The sequence below is a fragment of the Cydia pomonella genome, chromosome 27, assembly GCF_033807575.1.
Source record: "Cydia pomonella isolate Wapato2018A chromosome 27, ilCydPomo1, whole genome shotgun sequence".
Lineage (NCBI taxonomy): Eukaryota > Metazoa > Arthropoda > Insecta > Lepidoptera > Tortricidae > Cydia > Cydia pomonella.
Window position 1 is genome coordinate 7,526,428 of NC_084729.1, and position 18,170 is coordinate 7,544,597.

Sequence of the window (18,170 nt, forward strand, 5' to 3'; positions counted from 1 at the left end):
ATATAAAATTCAGATAGAGAATTTATGTGAATCCTTGGAAAGTTCCAGATTGCCTGAAGACGTAAACACGCAAACAATTTATGAAAATTATACTTTACAAATTGTGTCGAAAGAAATCTTGCACCTTTTCAAGAAGGATTAATTGCTTGTTTTAATGAGGCCTCGATATTACCGCAAATTTTGTGACCACCATTTATTTGTATTACTAGTTTATTTACCTATATTTATACCTCCAAACATTACATATTTTTCATTTTCGTATGAAAACATATAGATTTAGACAATTGTGCAGGAGGCAGGCTTGGATAACTTTGTAGACTACATAAACTACATAAACTAAAGGTTGTCTGGAAGAGATCGCTCTGTAGTGATAAGGCCGCCTGTTGTTTACCTCTATCTTCATTTATTATATGTTTCCAGTACATTTGTTCTGAGGTTGTGCAATAAAGAGGAATTGTATTGTAATGTAAACTATATATTAAATTAAAGATGAATAATCAAGCTATCAAATTTTGTAAGGCTGATACATCCTTAATATTCAATTAGATTAGAAATAAATAGCAGTTAAAAACGACATGAATAGGGAGCATACTTTTGATGGGTTTTTGTCACACCATTTTCCGAGTGCTATTAAGGAATTCTGTAAAACCAGAACATAAATGTTTATTAGGTTGTACTGTAAACTTATCACTTATAAATAAGCTTTACAAGTGTATACATGAATAAATAAAAATCGCTACCTATTTCCTTTTATTCCGTGAAAACTCAGGTAACACGACTTAGACTTAGTACATCTCGGGGTTATACCCGTTCAATTTTTTTTTTTTAAATCAGTTCACGATTCTCTGAGATATCGATAACATACGTACAAAAAAAAAATTAAAATTCAGTAGAATTGAGAACCTCCTCCTATTTTTGAAGTTGGTTAAAAAGAGAGCAATATTCACAGAAAAAATTATTGAATAAATTGATATTTGCATCCAAAGACTGTCATAACTACCTGCATTGTTCTAACTGTTGGTATACTTCAATTAATTTATTATAGGCACCTGTCTTTTTTTCCCTATATACATGGCTCATGTCTATAAATATATGTAAATTATTCCAAAATCTCGCGTGTTCCATAACTTTCAGTTGCCTCACTCATTTTGGCGGAAAAAACGATCGCAGAACGTGCGTACGTTTAGACGGATAGTACGCTACTAGTAAACTTGTACGCACGCAACCACACACGTTTTGGTAAACTTGCACAAACGAAAGTTTGCACAAGTTGAGCATCGAAAATTGAAACTTTTTTCAAAACTTGTACAAGTCCAAAATTTGCGCAAGTATCTTCCAATACATGTTAAAGTAACATTTGTACATTGCAATGGAGTTTGAGTGTTTGTTTTAATGATTTTTGGGATTACCCAATATTCAAAATGACTGAAATACACCTAACTCAAAATAGTAAATTTATTTAATTTACATGTAAAAACCACAATTACCACATAAAGATAAAAGATAAAAATATGTTTATTGGACAAAAAAGGAAACAGAAAAGGTATACAGCAGTTTCTAGAAGTTGGTGCATAACTAGGTTGCCAACAGAGTTTCCAGGAGTCCCCACACTAGGCTAGGCCTGTATCGCTGGCGTCCAGATGTACATTTAAATTTTAAATGTCATGCAAGTCAATGAAAAAATAAAATATATTTTTATAGTATGAGATTCAGGTTTATACCTATGTTGATACATGCAATTTTCAGCATTAAAACAATTTATCTATTGTTACATTATTACTATTAATTTATCATTTCAGCTGAAATATGAACATAATATTTACTGAATAAATGCTTCTTTATCTTTACAAAACTTACCAAATATCTAACATACACACTAAATAGACGGTGATTATTTTTCAGGAGACCAATGAATAACAATGATATCCAACCGAGAAGAGGGCCCAGTGTACTACAGGGAGATACAGAAGAACGCGTATCTCAAGCGCATTCCTAGTGAGCCCAGCGGCAAGCTCAGGCCACTGGGACATAAGGTAAGCTGTAAATATTACTATTAGTAGCTATTCTAAAATAAAGCAATAGGCTTGCAGCTTATTCAGATTTTATTATTATTTAAGCTTTATTAGGCGGGACCACACAGAGCGAACATACGCGCGAGGTAATTTCCTCGTGCAGCAAACGGCCAGTGTAAACGTGCCTCGGCCGAGCGAGGCGGCGAGCGCGTTTTCCTCGGGCCTTGGCCGAGCCGCTCGGGGTCGGTTTTTCGGCATGCTTAAAGGCGCCTCAGACGTTTGCCGCGCGCCAGTGTAGACGTGTTTGTTTATGGCGCGCGTGATTATTTTGTTCGTACTTACGTTAAAAGTTCTCAGGAATGTCAACTTTTACCTCCTGGCGTACATGACATCTTTGGAAGAAAATAATAATAACGAGTGTCGCAAATTCCCGCGTCTTCCTTTTCTTCCTCATTTTCTTTTGAATTGCTTTAAATAGCAAGCTGACTGAGTGACGCCATCTTGCCGAGCAAATTGGCTCGGGTGAGGCAAACGTCAAAAGTTACACGAGCACGCGGCCGTGCGAGGCCGGGCGTTTGCCGCGCCAGGAAATTTCCTCGCGAGGCTGCCCACTCTGTGTGGACCCGCCGATTCTTGCACATCCGCTCAACGAAGGTGGGAGGGGGTTAGGGTCGGCAACGCGCATGTAACTCCTCTGGAGTTGCAGGCGTACATAGGCTACGGATACTGCTTACCATCAGGCAGGCCGTATGCTTGTTTGCCACCGACGTAGTATTCAAAAAAAATGGGAATTTTATTTATTATAGAAACACAAATGGGTAGAAACATAACAAAACACTTAAATTAAAAACTTATAAATAAAAAAAATGTCCCAAGTCGTAATCGCTTGGTAGGGTGCCCAAAAGGCTGGCTTCATTGCCCCTCTGGATAGCAATGCTTATCCGCTGAGCGAAATGCAGGCCAGCCCTCTGGTCACCCGAAGTTTCTATAAGGCGCTTTGTTAACTCCTTATGGAGGTGGCGGGCACTAGGCCCCCACGGCCCTAGGGTTTCAGCCCCAAACGCCGTAAGTATGTATGTAGCTACTGACGAGGTTGTAGTATTGCTTCTGCAATCAAAATTATCTAAGTATCTTAATTTAAAATTACAAAGGCTGATTTTTTGCTGTCAAATTTAGATCTATTATTATGTGTCCTATCTACTCTCTCAACCTACCAAATTTTTCAGAAACCGCCTCTCAAAGCGATGTGGACGCTCTTCTGCGTCCACAACGGCCGGACGCCGTTCCTCGAACAGTACCCCAGCCCCGAGTCCCCGGCCACGCTGACCCACAAGCCCGCTTGGCGCGCCTGCCTGAAGACAGCTAGACATGTAACTGCTAGTGTCAAGCCACATATGGGTGACGAGTATGACTTTTTGGTGGATACGGATCAGGGGCCGGTGCGAATGCTTGCACCTGACTGGTAAGTTATTTAAAAATGTACATTTTCATGTCAGCAGCTGGAACAAGGTTAATTTGCTGGTTAAACACAGTGAGCAAAATCGCATTTTGCTCACTGAGTGAGTCTTTCACGTCATTAGCAAAAAGAAAGAGACAAAAAGTGCATTCGTAATTCAACGGTATATTGACGGTTTATAATAGACCCCTGAATTAAGTCAGACCGCATCGTTCCAAAACACCCTACGAGACTACGGGTCTTCATTTGTAATAATTAATTAATGAAATAAAAATTTAAAATTTAATGAAACAACCGTATTTTACGTATTTTATTATACAGTCAAAATAATGAACTTAAAAAAAAAATTACGCAATTGTTACGCATAGTAAATAATTCTACTTTTAACGATCTCTACTATAGTTGACAAATATTTGTATCCGCAATTCGGATCGTATCTTACAAAGTTATTTTTTACAAAAAAAAGTCGTCGGTTGAACTGTCAATTGATTTATTGAAGTTTCTTTCGTTTTGTTTTATTGCGGTAATTAAATTTTCCTACTCCTCTACTGTTATCTGTCATTTATGCATTCATTAACACGAATATAAGAACATACATAAAAGGTTTCAAGAAAAGTCTATATTGTCTATTCCTCATAAAAGCTCTTGTGCTTTTATAAGCTATAACGTTACTGCGATTAATGGCTACCAACCTAACAAAACCAAAACGAATACAGTTTTAAACTAAGTGCATTGCTGCCAACTTACAAAATATTCATTTGGTTGCATAGTAAAAATAATTACTTCATAAGTCAGAAACACGCATGTGACACACGTAATATAGCAACACCCATAGACTAGGAAGACCGCTTAGCGTTGCTTGTTAGTCTCCGTAGGCTACGGTGGCCAAAATTGAGAAAAAACTGTCTAAAAAATTAATTTAGCAAGTAGCAAGTACCAGGGCCTCATGAGTTACGAGGAGGTGTCGTCGACCGGCCGGCCGCGGCCCGGGGCGGGCCGGGCGCGTAACAAGGTATGCTCGCGCGTCTTGGCTATATACTTTTGCTGTAATTTGTATACCTAAATTAAGATTTATTTTTGTTGACTCGTAGGAAAAATATTGTATTGTAACTCACGCCACTCGCCTTTTTTGACCCTTCTTATACAACTGTTGCATAAAATACTATTAATTGTTAGAATACCTTAAGAAAACATGAGTGAAACAGTGATGAAGACGAATTACATTTTTTCAGGTTGTATTTTTACCTTCTAAATATGTTCTCACTGCTGTCATGAAAAGTTTTGTGTACTACACGAGATCAAAGTTATTTACATCTCGTGCTGTTGTGAGTCCCTTACTACGCTCAAGATACTAAATTAGATTCACTCACTATGCTTGTGAATCCATGATAGACGCAATCGGACTAGTAAGAAAAAAAAATCAAAATGGCAAGCACATTTAGATGTTTTTTCGTAAGCTTAAAATAAAATTATAACGTAAAATTCCAGTATTGATAGCCAATGTCAGATTTCAATGCCGGTATTTATAATTGTCCGATATTGGATAACCTAACCACCAACGAGGCCTCTGATAACATCTATTGGTCGAACTCAACTGGTCAGAGTTATTTTATGTAATTATTTGGTCGTCACAGGGAATCCATGCAAGACTGGGTGACGCTCCTCCGCAACAAACTCCACGAACTGAAGATCCTCTCGAAGGGAGAGAATGTGTACACCGCGCCCGCCGCCCCGCCCGCGCCCCGCGCCGGCACACGGGACCCCACGTCGCCCCTGCCCCCCACTCCGCCCGTGCCACCGGACAGGTAACCAGTGGTACTGTCAGAGAATGTGTACACCGCGCCGGCACGCGGGACCCCACGTCGCCCCTGCCCCCCACTCCGCCCGTGCCACCGGACAGGTAACCAGTGGTACTGTCAGAGAATGTGTACACCGCGCCGGCACGCGGGACCCCACGTCGCCCCTGCCCCCCACTCCGCCCGTGCCACCGGACAGGTAACCAGTGGTACTGTCAGAGAATGTGTACACCGCGCCGGCACGCGGGACCCCACGTCGCCCCTGCCCCCCACTCCGCCCGTGCCACCGGACAGGTAACCAGTGGTACTGTCAGAGAATGTGTACACCGCGCCGGCACGCGGGACCCCACGTCGCCCCTGCCCCCCACTCCGCCCGTGCCACCGGACAGGTAACCAGTGGTACTGTCAGAGAATGTGTACACCGCGCCGGCACGCGGGACCCCACGTCGCCCCTGCCCCCCACTCCGCCCGTGCCACCGGACAGGTAACCAGTGGTACTGTCAGAGAATGTGTACACCGCGCCGGCACGCGGGACCCCACGTCGCCCCTGCCCCCCACTCCGCCCGTGCCACCGGACAGGTAACCAGTGGTACTGTCAGAGAATGTGTACACCGCGCCCGCCGCGCCGCCCGCCCCGCCCGCGCCGCCCGCCCCGCCCGCGCCCCGCGCCGGCACACGGGACCCCACGTCGCCCCTGCCCCCCACTCCGCCCGTGCCACCGGACAGGTAACCAGTGGTACTGTCAGAGAATGTGTACACCGCGCCGGCACGCGGGACCCCACGTCGCCCCTGCCCCCCACTCCGCCCGTGCCACCGGACAGGTAACCAGTGGTACTGTCAGAGAATGTGTACACCGCGCCGGCACGCGGGACCCCACGTCGCCCCTGCCCCCCACTCCGCCCGTGCCACCGGACAGGTAACCAGTGGTACTGTCAGAGAATGTGTACACCGCGCCGGCACGCGGGACCCCACGTCGCCCCTGCCCCCCACTCCGCCCGTGCCACCGGACAGGTAACCAGTGGTACTGTCAGAGAATGTGTACACCGCGCCGGCACGCGGGACCCCACGTCGCCCCTGCCCCCCACTCCGCCCGTGCCACCGGACAGGTAACCAGTGGTACTGTCAGAGAATGTGTACACCGCGCCGGCACGCGGGACCCCACGTCGCCCCTGCCCCCCACTCCGCCCGTGCCACCGGACAGGTAACCAGTGGTACTGTCAGAGAATGTGTACACCGCGCCGGCACGCGGGACCCCACGTCGCCCCTGCCCCCCACTCCGCCCGTGCCACCGGACAGGTAACCAGTGGTACTGTCAGAGAATGTGTACACCGCGCCCGCCAGGTAACCAAGTGGACAAGGCAACTGGCAAAGTCTGAAGACCTGTTAGCCCTTACAGCGGACTCCAGGGATTCGCTGCTCAATTCAGATGTAAAATTATAATTATATACATTGTGTGTGATGATTGATGTATAAATAAAATTCTAATTAATTATTCAGGTAAAGCGATACGATATAATAATAATAAGTGACATGTCTAACAATGAAGCAAAAATACTAGATTGTACAACAAAGGCATAAAGCGATCTTCTTGCGACCGTCTTTGTCCGAGTTAGTTAGTTATACACTCTGCTTTTCACTTCGATTGCGAGGAAAATTAACAAAAATATACAATAATTTAGGTTATTTTACCGTATTTGTTCAAGACTAAAGAAAATCGTACTCGAGCCGGTCGGGGGCGCACCGGCAGGGCTGGCAGTTTGTATGGCAGATTTTGAACTTTATTGTTAAGTTAATAAGAGTCGTAATAGATGATTTTACTTTATCTTACACGCGACTTAAATGTCACTTTTACGAGAATGAGAAGTGAAAGGCTAATTTATATAGAGCGAAGTAGTTTTATTTTTGCGAGAATGACTCTGTCGTCTCGATATGGGAATCTAAAATTGTATGTTATCAATTTTTAGGGTTTTATGTTATACAAGCTTAGGAAAGCCTAAAATTAAAAGGTAGTGGATAAAAGCTAAAAGGAAGATTTTAAGCTAATGCATAAAAGCGTTTTAAAAATGGATATGGTTTCCGTACAAAGTTTGGACCATCCATCTCCTGTCTCTCTTTCATCATAAGTATATGCTTCGTACGATATCTGGAAGAGCGACATCTACAATTAGCTTTCACCGGCCTTCCCCATTAAAGACGCAATCTAGCCAGTAACTAGGAAGTTTGAAATGGCAACCACTTTTATTCCACAATCCACAAAATCTGTCAAAGAGGAACATTTTTCAGAAATGCCTTATTATGAGTCGTTACTGGTAGACTAACAGTATGTGGTACAGTCACTTACAATAATATGTAACTCTCGAAGGCCGCAAAAATATGTGACGCGCTCTTATGGCTCTACGAATAAGATCGTGTCAGATGTTTTTGCGGACCTCGTTGTGTAACATATTATTGCACGGGACTGTACTTTAAAAAATAATTAAGTATATGTGGCATTCCTGGAATTGCACGCGTCCATAGTAACCCTTAAGTACCAAGCGGACTGTATGCTTGTTTGCCACCGGCTTATAAAAATCTATATCCTTAATAAAGAAATTATCTTTCACAGAGTACCAGGCATAGAGCTAACCATCCCCTCCAGAGCCCTTGAACCCGAACACCATGAGCAGCCCGAAGAACCAGCACCAACCATAGAGCCGACCATAGAGCCCATAGACATATCCAACTGGGATGAGCCGGAGCCCTTCACATCTCTACCGAGCACTAGTCAAGATATACCAAAGACAACCAAGATATGTGGACAGAATATTTGCTTGGACGATTCGGTGCTGAGGTAAGACTTTTATTCTGAACTATCTTTTACCCGCGTTGTTTTTTTATTTATATAGGACATTTTTACACTAATTGACTAAGCCCCACAGACAACGATATATATAAGTAATATAATATAGAAGAGATAATTTATTTGTAAAACTTGAGTGAGTGTACATACATAATTATAGTGATCTTAAATTTGCAATAATGTCCGTCATATACTTAAATACATAGAAAACTACCATGACTCAGGAACAGTATATCTGCTCATAATACAAATAATGCCCTTACTGGGAGTCGAACCCAGGACCACCAGCTTCATAGGCAGGGTCACTACTGACTAGGCCAGACCGATCGTCGCGACTTCGTGCGAATCATAATGATGAGTGTTAAAATCTATGCTGTCCTTCCCCGGACTACTATCATACCAAAAAAAGCTCGAACAAAGGTTTCAACAGCAAAACGGCTAAGGTGCTCCTAGCGCTCAAAAGACACAAAACCTGCTCGGTGACTAGAATATTATATATATGTATGTATTTATATTTATGTATCATATTATTTATGTACGTATAATTTTATATAGGTAATATTGTGATTTTTTTTTTGTCATTTTACTCTGTATTCTGACCCTGCACCAATTAGGATCTTTCGGTTTGGCTCATGGTTGACTGGTAGAGAATGCCTTCTGGCATTAAGTCCGCCATTTATACTCTTCATGTATTGTGCAATAAAGTTTAAATAAATAAAAAATATTGACTGGACACTGTAAGTTAATCAAACACATGTGTCAAATTGGAAAGAAACAAGATGCGACGTGCAGGTTCTGCCATGAGTCAGAGGAGACTGCAATGCACATTCTCTGCTCCTGTGGACCACTAATGTCAAAAAGAAGTACCCACTTAGGGCGGCATGTTGCAACCCTATGAGGTACAGAACATTACTGCCCAAAGAATCTGGAACTTCCTGGATTCAACGGGCATTAGTAATGAACTTTAAAGGGCTGTCACAATAGATCACTGCTTGGTCGACGTGGCACTTAAAGGCCCACAAAACCCTAATAATAAATAATACTAAATTTCATCTGTAGCGTGTAAGCTGCTGATAAGTTTTCGTAACTCAGATAAAGAGTGGTTGGACCGGGGTCCCGAAAGGTCGCAAGTTCTAGTCTTGCCAAAAGTGATGAATTTTTACAAGCTTTTATTTAACTTGCCTGGTTAGTTAGCGTGGGTCAAATCGTGGATGCTAAATTTGACCCACTTCCCGATTTCCGATGGAGTTGAAATTTTGCATATGTAAATTGTTTGACAAGCGATATTATGATGACATGGAGCTGATCTGATGATGGAGACAGGAGGTGGCCATAAGAACTCTGTGATGAAACAACGCAACCTCATTGTGTTTGGGGTTTTCAGAATTGTTATGATGAGTATTAGTTGCCTGTGGTAAGAGAGTACAGTAGAATTAATTAAATTAAAGTAAAGCGATAATAGCTTTTGGAACCAAAATATATATTTTTGACAAAAACTTATTCATATAATATAAACCTTTGTAGTATCTGCGAGCGATAAAAATTACTTTAGTTATTTTGGGCTGAAGTTTTTTATATCCTTCAAAATATAATTGACGACCGACCGGTTTGGCCTAGTTATATATCATATATATCATTGTCTAAGTCCCACACAACACAAGCCTTATTGAGCTTACTGTGGGACTTAGTCAATTTGTGTAATAACGTCCTATGATATTTATTTATTTATAATTACGAAGTTTGAGATCGATTTCTGTAAAAACGATTTTTTTAATTGCAGGAGGAACAATACAGACAGTGATGAAGAATTCTTCGCGGAAATCGACCGGATAAGTGAGGAGGTGGAGAATACTGGAGAAGAAGTTAAGGAATATAAGCAGACTGTGGTTGTTGAGGCTACTGCTGAAGAAACTCCGAGGTAATTCGATAAAATCTTTTAATTAAATTGTGTTTTGATTTTCTGTTCAAGGTACCTACTAAAGTGATGGTTCGTTGCTCAATCTACTCTGTCCAATCTCGATTCAATTCAATATTAGACTAAAAATTATGAATAAAACATTATCACATTCATAAAAATTATTACATCTATGTCAAGTGCTCAGTCCATAAATTAGTTTTGTTACAAAAACGCTTATTATTGTCGTAGTCGACATCTAGCGTCATGTAGGGGATTTATCATTTGACAATGTAATGTAAATGTAAATAGACGTTATTATTGAAGTCTTCAGTTATCACAATTACATTAATTTGGTTTCACAACATTGACCTCAACTCGTCCTTTGACGTAGGCCTCCTCCATTTCTTTCCATTTATTTCTTTCCTTTGCTGTTTGCATCCATTTACCTCCTATTCTACTCAAATCATCCGACCATCAAAACTTTTGTGGACCACTCTTTCTTTTATTATATCTAGGGCACCACTGTACAAGGTCCTTTGTCCACTTATCTATGTTTTCTCTCATTATGTGGCCTGTCCAACGCCACTTTTGTTGTTTTATTGTTTTAGTTATTGTTTTTGTTTTTGATTTTTCCTTAATTATGGACAATTTGACTCTGTCTCTAAGTTTTATATTAAGTATGTCAATAGATGTCGCGACGAAGAAAAAGTAAAATGTTCAACAATATTCAGCTAATATTATAACCGGATTAACCGGAACTTTATTTTCAACTCCTGCTTGTAATATTAGTTGTAAATTGTTGAGCAATACACTTTTCGTCAGTCGCGACACTCGTGACATCTAGTGTCAAGTAGCAGTACTGATAAATCTGCTACTTGACGCTAGATGTCGAGTACCAAAATAATAACCGTTTTGGTAAGAAAACTGATGTATGGAGTGAGCACTCCATGCTTACTTATTTCTCTATGACTAGAGTGTAACATAATTGTCTATCTTTTTTTTTGACATTTCTAATAACTTTCATCATTCCAGCGACTACCAAGGCACAAACATAACCGTGATACAAGTATCGAACAAGGAGCCCCCGCACACCGCCATACCTGTCCTGGGCCCCGAAACAAACGTCTTCAACTTCGACCTGCAACAGCTCTCCCTCGAGCCCAAACAAAACTACATCAACATCGTCAACACAGAAACTGAACAGAATGGCTACGGAACGGTCTACAAAGAATCCGACTACGGACATATTAGTTTAACAACCACCGTCAACTTAAACGGAGACAAGAGCATATATGAGCGGTTATGTCAAGCATCAACATCTACGGACCGTTCACCTTTACCTGTCAGGAGGATAAAAGCTTTAGAGAAAGTTAGAAAATCATCGCTACCCAACATGGAGACGTATGAATATCTGTATCCAAGCAATAGTGCGAATCAAGTGCAAGTGGAAGTGAACAGTGAGAATTGTGTGAATGGTGACTCGGTGACTGTGAGTGTGGACTCTAGTGTTCGGGTGGTGAGGCCTCCGAGGCCAGTGGAGAGGTCGCATAGCAACGCTTGTGAGAGAACTCAGAGCCCTAAGAGAGAAAGAAATGGTAAGTTATTATGCCAAACATTACCTGATTTGAAAAACATTGATTCTCTACTATATAGCTTTCTATATTTTACTATCAAAAAAATTCGAGAGAGGCAACCAAATTAGGAATATGATGAAATTAAAAATAAATAGCTGCTTGGTAGAGAATAACTGTTTTTTTTAAGCTAGCCATATTTAGTTATGTAGGTAATATTGAGGAAGTTTCCGTAAGCGTACTTAGAGAAAAATAATGCCTTTCACCCAGCAGATGGGATCTTCAGTCAGCCCGAAAACAAAGTTAAAAAAATAAAAATAATAACAATAATCTGACTGTAGAACAAATAAATTAATATAAAAATAGAAGCAAGACTTGGATGTTCAATTTCTGCGGTTGTCAACAAAATAACTTTATAGTGTACTATATGGGCCAATTAAATGACAGATTTTCAAGGTGTATTCTTGACCACATTAAGAGACTAAAAGTCATACAAAGTTTCCTGAAATCGATCTTTCGATCTGAATTTGTTTATAACTTAGTGAAAAACTTTAAAATTTTAAAGTAAACTCGCAATATTTATCTGTCTTCTTCTTCCTCGCGTTGTCCCGGCATTTGCCACGGCTCATGGGAGCCTGGGGTCCGCTTGACAACTAATCCCAAGATTTGGCGTAGGCACTAGTTTTTACGAAAGCGACTGCCATCAGACCTTCCAACCCAGAGGATAAACTAGGCCTTGTTGGGATTAGTCCGGTTTCCTCACGATGTTTTCCTTCACCGAAAAGCGACTGGTAAATATCAAATGATATTTCGTACATAAGTTCCGAAAAACTCATTGGTACGAGCCGGGGTTTGAACCCGCGACCTCCGGATTGCAAGTCGCACGCTCTTACCGCTAGGCCACCAGCGCTTCTCTCATATAACGCTTCGCAATATTTATCTGTAATTATAATAAAAAAACTTTACTTATTCGTTGTAATGTTTTTTTTTTTCACCAAGGTGTAAAAATAAATAATGAGTTGTGTGCAGAAAACACAAAAAAATACTTTTCGGAAAAAAATTTTTTTTTAGTGAGGTTGGCCAAAATTAATAAACCATTTTTTGCTCCTTATGACATCAGGAATACGTCTATATATAATCTGTCGTGTTTAAGAGGCCCACGGTGTATAATGCTATCTACTTTAGCTGTCAACGCTGCAGCTATATTACTTTGCATAAATTTATAGGTTAGTATAAGGTATAGGTCTGGGATAATACTATGAAAATGGTTGTTTCTTACCAACTATATTATAACTCCAGATTAAGTATAAATATAACGCTTACCTTGTACAAATTGTACAAGTTGCCTTTAGTCCCGCCTAGGCAAGCGAGAAATGTACACGTGATAACGAGCTCTGGCGCAACAAAGAGAAATAGACAAGGATATGTTTATCAACAAAAATACCAGATTCATTCGTATGTGTGCGTTTGTTAAAAAAAAACCAATTTTATTAATTTTGCATTTTTTAATAAATTCGTGTTATTTCTTCAGAATCATGAACTCTTTTGATCCCAATGGAAAAAAAATGTCCCAGAGCTTTTTTCTATTGTGTTACCATTTCCCCATTTTATGGCGGTAACAAAAAGGATAAAAAAGTGGCAAAAAGGTCACATAAAAGAGTGGCAAAAAAAACCGTTCACATAATGAATGAGTACAACCTATCTATGGTTATATATAATTGTCCCTTACAGATAAAAACCAAGACGGCAGCCAAGGCAAGCCGATATGGAAGCGCGGGCTCACAGAGTTGTCCCTGCTGAGTCGGTTACGGGGGCTCGGGCAGGGCCGGCGGCAGGACAGCCCGACGCGGCACGACGACGACAGGTCGGTTTGAGTTTCCTTCACGAAAACACCGCTTGTTGTTCTAAAATAGGTGCAAAAAGTAAAAGTAGTAGGTTTTTTTACGATAAGCAATTAAAATTTTGGTTTTAAATGGATTTGTTGTACAATTAGGTAATTGACACATGTTGAATTTTACAACAAAATTTAGCCAAATTGGTAGAAAACGAGCCATCTATTATAAAAGTCATATTGAGATAATAAAAAAATACAAGGCTCAAAAGTCTCAATTTTTTTTTACTTTCAATTTTTTTTTTCAATGAAAGCTTTCATAGATATTTGTTAAATTCGTTAATTATCAAAAAGTGGCGCAATCTTACCGGGCACAACTTAAAGGTTATGGCGCCATCGCTCGAAACAATGCCGTTCTAACAGTTTTGATCATGTCGAAAGATGGCAGTAAATTTACTGTGGCTACGAAGTTTTCTTTGGCAGTCCTCCTCTATTTCGAATTCTCTTTGATCGTGACTCATCTGATGCATGAGCGGAAGAATTGAGTTGTAAAAAGAACGAAAATAAATTAATAAATTAGTAATTATTAAAATAAAAAAGTTAAATGTTATAGGAGCGCCACAGTTGCGGTGAAAGTGGTGCGGCGCTCGCGGCCCGAGGGCCGGCTCGACGGCTCCCGGCGCAGGAGCAGCTCACTTAGCAATGGTATTTATTTATACCATGGAAGGTAGAGGCAAGGAATGCAATCTCCATAGGCAGAACTGTTGCAACAGTGTCCAGCTGTCAGCTATAAATAATAGTTCCAAATCTCTCCAGAGTAGCGCTAGAGTAGCTAAGAATCTAGGCGTTATTGACGGAGTGAAGTGCGCTGTCTATGATTTGTTTGAAATATTCAAGATATTGTAGCGCCACCTATTTAAGGTTTTTTGACTGCTTTGAGATTGCTTTCCTTACCTCTACCTTCCATAATACCTATACCTTTATTGCACATTAGAAATAAGTACAAATGACAGACTTAATGCCTTAAGGCATTCTCTACCAGTCAACTCGCGCCTCCTGCCTATCAACTTAACAGCTTCTACTACACAACTAGCCAGACGGAGCGCTCATAAATATCTGAACACGAGTATTGTCTAGTTAGAGTGCGCGGAGAGATATTTGAGCAACTTGTATAAATTTCTCACGTACTCTATTTCTGTTTCATTCTTCCTCTCTCTCTCTCTTTCTATCTCTGTCTTACTCTCTAATTAGCCCATTGTATGATAGCCGGTTTTTATTTGTTTTTTAACTACCTCATAAGTCCCAACGTCTTTTTAAAACGAAAAATTCAAATTGAATTTTCAACTTTAAGGGCATAAAAGAAAGTTTTAAATTCGAAACTGCAAAAAGGAATGTGACTAACGAGGATAAGTGTTTTAAAGAGAAAAAGATCAATTATAGTTTTATATGTATAATCTCTGTTTAATACATATACAATTAAAAGCGAATAAATACAAAGAAAGTTCCATTGTTCATGTCATAAAACCGCCATTTTGTTCCTTCCGCCATTTTGTACCGCCGCTGGCCGCCATCTTGTCACGTCTCGCACCAGCAGTTGACGTTAGCGAAGCTCCCGCAGTGCCCGCCCCGGAACCCGCGCCGCCTGCACTCGCCGTTGCAGTTGGACTTGTAGTCCACCGCTCCCCACACACAGCTGCCTATCAACTTATCAGCTTCTACTGGAGTTGATATAACTACCAACATCACAACGAAGGCAAACGCTAAGATAATGGATTTCATTGTGATGCTTCGAAGTATAAATTCGGAATGATGATATTTGTCTATGCTTTGGTTTATATAGTATTTTTATTGTTGAAATGCAATTATAAAACGTCTTTATGATGATTAATAGTGAAATTAAAGTAATTAAAAATCTATTAGATACTGGCGCATCGTATCATATGCTAATGAAAAATGTTATTCTTAATGATCACTTAATGATTTTTAACGTTATTAGGCACGTGTTTTCCTTGTCATTCAAGGGTAAGCCCCTGATTCAAATGTGAGTCGTTTCTAGGTTTACATTTCCCTAAATCCTAAATAGATAAGCCGGAGGCCTAGGGGGGGGGGGGGGGGCATGTTTGCGCCCCACGTTCATATTCGGATATTCACATTTTTGAAAATGTTTTGACACAATTTGTTGTATATCAACCACACCTAAACGTAGGGGACGTTTGATTTTTTTCGAATTATCAAAAGAGTTAGGAACATATAAAAATTTGTATGTAATCTGTTTTTCGCTCCTAATTTTTACAGTAATCAAAAAATGGAAAAAAGTCAAACGGAGTGGCATAGCTATGGTTCATATACATCAAATAATGTAAAAATATTTTCATTAATGTCAATATCTAGAGGGGAAAATGGGGACTACGTGTATGGAGAAGCGGTCGTCCCCTTTCGTTATAACTCGGGAACAAATATCACACATTTAATTATTGGTATTCCCTAATGGGGTATTCGTTTACCTTATCAGTATCATTGAGATTGGAAATTAATTACGTATTTGAGTCTGAGACCTCACGATACCACTGACGAGACATATTTCCTTATTTTAAATTATCTTTTATTAGGGTTCCGTAGCCAAATGGCAAAAAACGGAACCCTTATGGATTCGTCATGTCTGTCTGTCTGTCCGTCCGTATGCCACAGCCACTTTTTTCCGAAACTATAAGAAGTATACTATTGAAATTTGGTAAGTAGATGTATTCTGTGAACCGCATTAAGATTTTCAAACAAAAACAATAAATTTTGGGGGTTCCCATAACTTAGAACTGAAACTAAAAAATTTTTTTCCCTCAAACCCATACGTGTGGGGTTACTTCCAAAGTGATAAAATGTGTGTCCCCCCCGTAACTTCTAAAATAAGAGAATGATAAATCTAAAAAATATATGATGTACATTACCATGCAAACTTCCACCGAAAATTGGTTTGAACGAGATCTAGTAAGTAGTTTTTTTTAATACGTCATAAATGGTATGGAACCCTTCATGGGCGAGTCCGGCCAAGCGCGAACTTGGCGCTTTTTATATATCATCTTCCTCGCGTTGTCCCGCCATTTTGCCACGGCTCATGGGAGCCTGGGGTCCGCTTGGTAACTAATCCCAAGAATTGGCGTAGGCATTCGTTTTTACGAAAGCGACTGCCATCTGACCTTCCAACCCAGAGGGTAAACTAGGCCTTAGCATTTTCTTTCTGGGCGGGATTGTCGCGAACGTATTGCGAACCAGCTAATATTTGCCAACGTCATGGAGTAGATTGCGCTAGTAGTCACGTTTAAGTTAAGTAATCGCTTCCATGTTATTGGGATTTTTTGACGGAAGTTGAGAGGGTAGATGAGAACGACAGTAGGAAAAAGGAGGTTGTGTGCGAACAGATCGACGCGGCAGTGATATTTGCTTTTAGATCAAGTCAAGAACGTTCTTATGGTGTTATTAGTATAATGATGTGTCTGGTATATTGTGACCAACGTTATCAGTACTCAGAGTGAACAGTGATCCAGTGAGGCTAATATGAACTTAAGGTAAACTTTGTGTGAGGAATGGGGTCGCTATAAGGGGAGGTTTGGAGGCGACTATTAAGCTCAAGAAACCAGGTGGATAATCATGTGATACTCATGTTATATGTAGGTAATAAAGTCGGACACCAGCACAACTCATATCGTCATCTCACTAACATCCAGGCCTCGTATAGGTATGTAGTACATTTACATATCGCTTTCCAGTATCCGTAAAAGCATTAGCTCATTCGATAGGTTAATAAGTATGGTGAGCTTGACGACAGCCTTATCGGGATTAGTCGTGCTTCCTCACAATGTGTTCCTTTCACCGAAAATCGACTGGTAAATACCAAATGATATTTCGTACATGAGGTCCAGAAAACTCATTGGTACTTATTATATATTAGAACATTTTTTTTCGATTCTTATTAGGATAGAAAAATAAGTTTTTAACGATTTTTACCCGACTACGGAAAGTGTTAAGGGTAGATGGGGCAAGAAATACATTGGGATAAGCGGAACACCTGTTTCTGTTGTCCAGAGAAAAATAATAGTTATTTACGATACAAGTGCAGAAAATAGGAAATTCGAAACGAGTGGCGATAAATTAAAACACGACCGAAGGGACACAAGTTGCGAATTACCTATTCGCACATGTATCGTATAACGATTTACAGTACAAATGGTTCTTTAAAGTTTTGACATATGCACGGAAAGTGCTCATTGCCGCACGCGTGCGGGAAAGGAGCGCCATATCTTATACCTTTAAACGAGCAATTCTTGTATATATATATATTTCTGTGATCTCGGAAACGGCTCTAACGATTTCGCTGAAATTTGGTATATGGGGGTTTTTGGGGGTATACAATCGATCTAGATTAGTCTTATGATTGGGAAAACGCGTGTTTCGAGTTTTCATGCGTTTTTCTTTCGACGCAGAATATGGTCGCTAATTTCGTATTGCCGGCCACTGTCCGTCTGGTCCAGCGGGTTAAGACGCGGACTGCTAATCGAGTGTTACGGGTTCGAATCCCGCCCGGTGACTAACTTTTGTTTTTTTTTTATATGTTCAAGTGTATATATAATTTTTTTATTTTTATTGTTTTAGACAAGTTTAATTTAGAATAAAATGTAGTTAAAATTATCACCTATACACCACCATATTACAATAAATAGGTTATAACCGAGCTAAGCTCGGTCGCCCAGGTACTGTACTGTAAAGTATATTTCGT

General features: G+C 40.4%; 1 protein-coding gene and 1 long non-coding RNA gene across 4 annotated transcripts in view; one reads left to right on the forward strand and one right to left on the reverse strand.

Moving 5' to 3' along the window:
- Window positions 1-18,170, reverse strand: part of LOC133532372 (uncharacterized) — a 136,150-nt gene that overhangs the window by 96,860 nt on the left and 21,120 nt on the right. The window lies entirely within an intron of this gene.
- Window positions 1-18,170, forward strand: part of LOC133532366 (uncharacterized) — a 36,956-nt gene that overhangs the window by 1,126 nt on the left and 17,660 nt on the right. The window contains exons 2-11 of one of the 3 annotated variants that reach the window (XM_061870978.1): window positions 1,903-2,033; window positions 3,239-3,474; window positions 5,103-5,171; window positions 5,862-5,909; window positions 6,498-6,560; window positions 7,870-8,094; window positions 9,884-10,021; window positions 11,033-11,595; window positions 13,303-13,435; window positions 14,016-14,107. In XM_061870978.1, coding sequence (XP_061726962.1) covers window positions 1,920-2,033; window positions 3,239-3,474; window positions 5,103-5,171; window positions 5,862-5,909; window positions 6,498-6,560; window positions 7,870-8,094; window positions 9,884-10,021; window positions 11,033-11,595; window positions 13,303-13,435; window positions 14,016-14,107 — 1,681 coding nt within the window. In that variant the 5' untranslated portion in view covers window positions 1,903-1,919. Of the gene's footprint in view, window positions 1-1,902; window positions 2,034-3,238; window positions 3,475-5,102; window positions 5,274-5,861; window positions 5,991-6,497; window positions 6,561-7,869; window positions 8,095-9,883; window positions 10,022-11,032; window positions 11,596-13,302; window positions 13,436-14,015; window positions 14,108-18,170 lie in introns of all 3 variants that reach the window. The other 2 variants (XM_061870977.1, XM_061870979.1) reach the window with 2 other exon arrangements.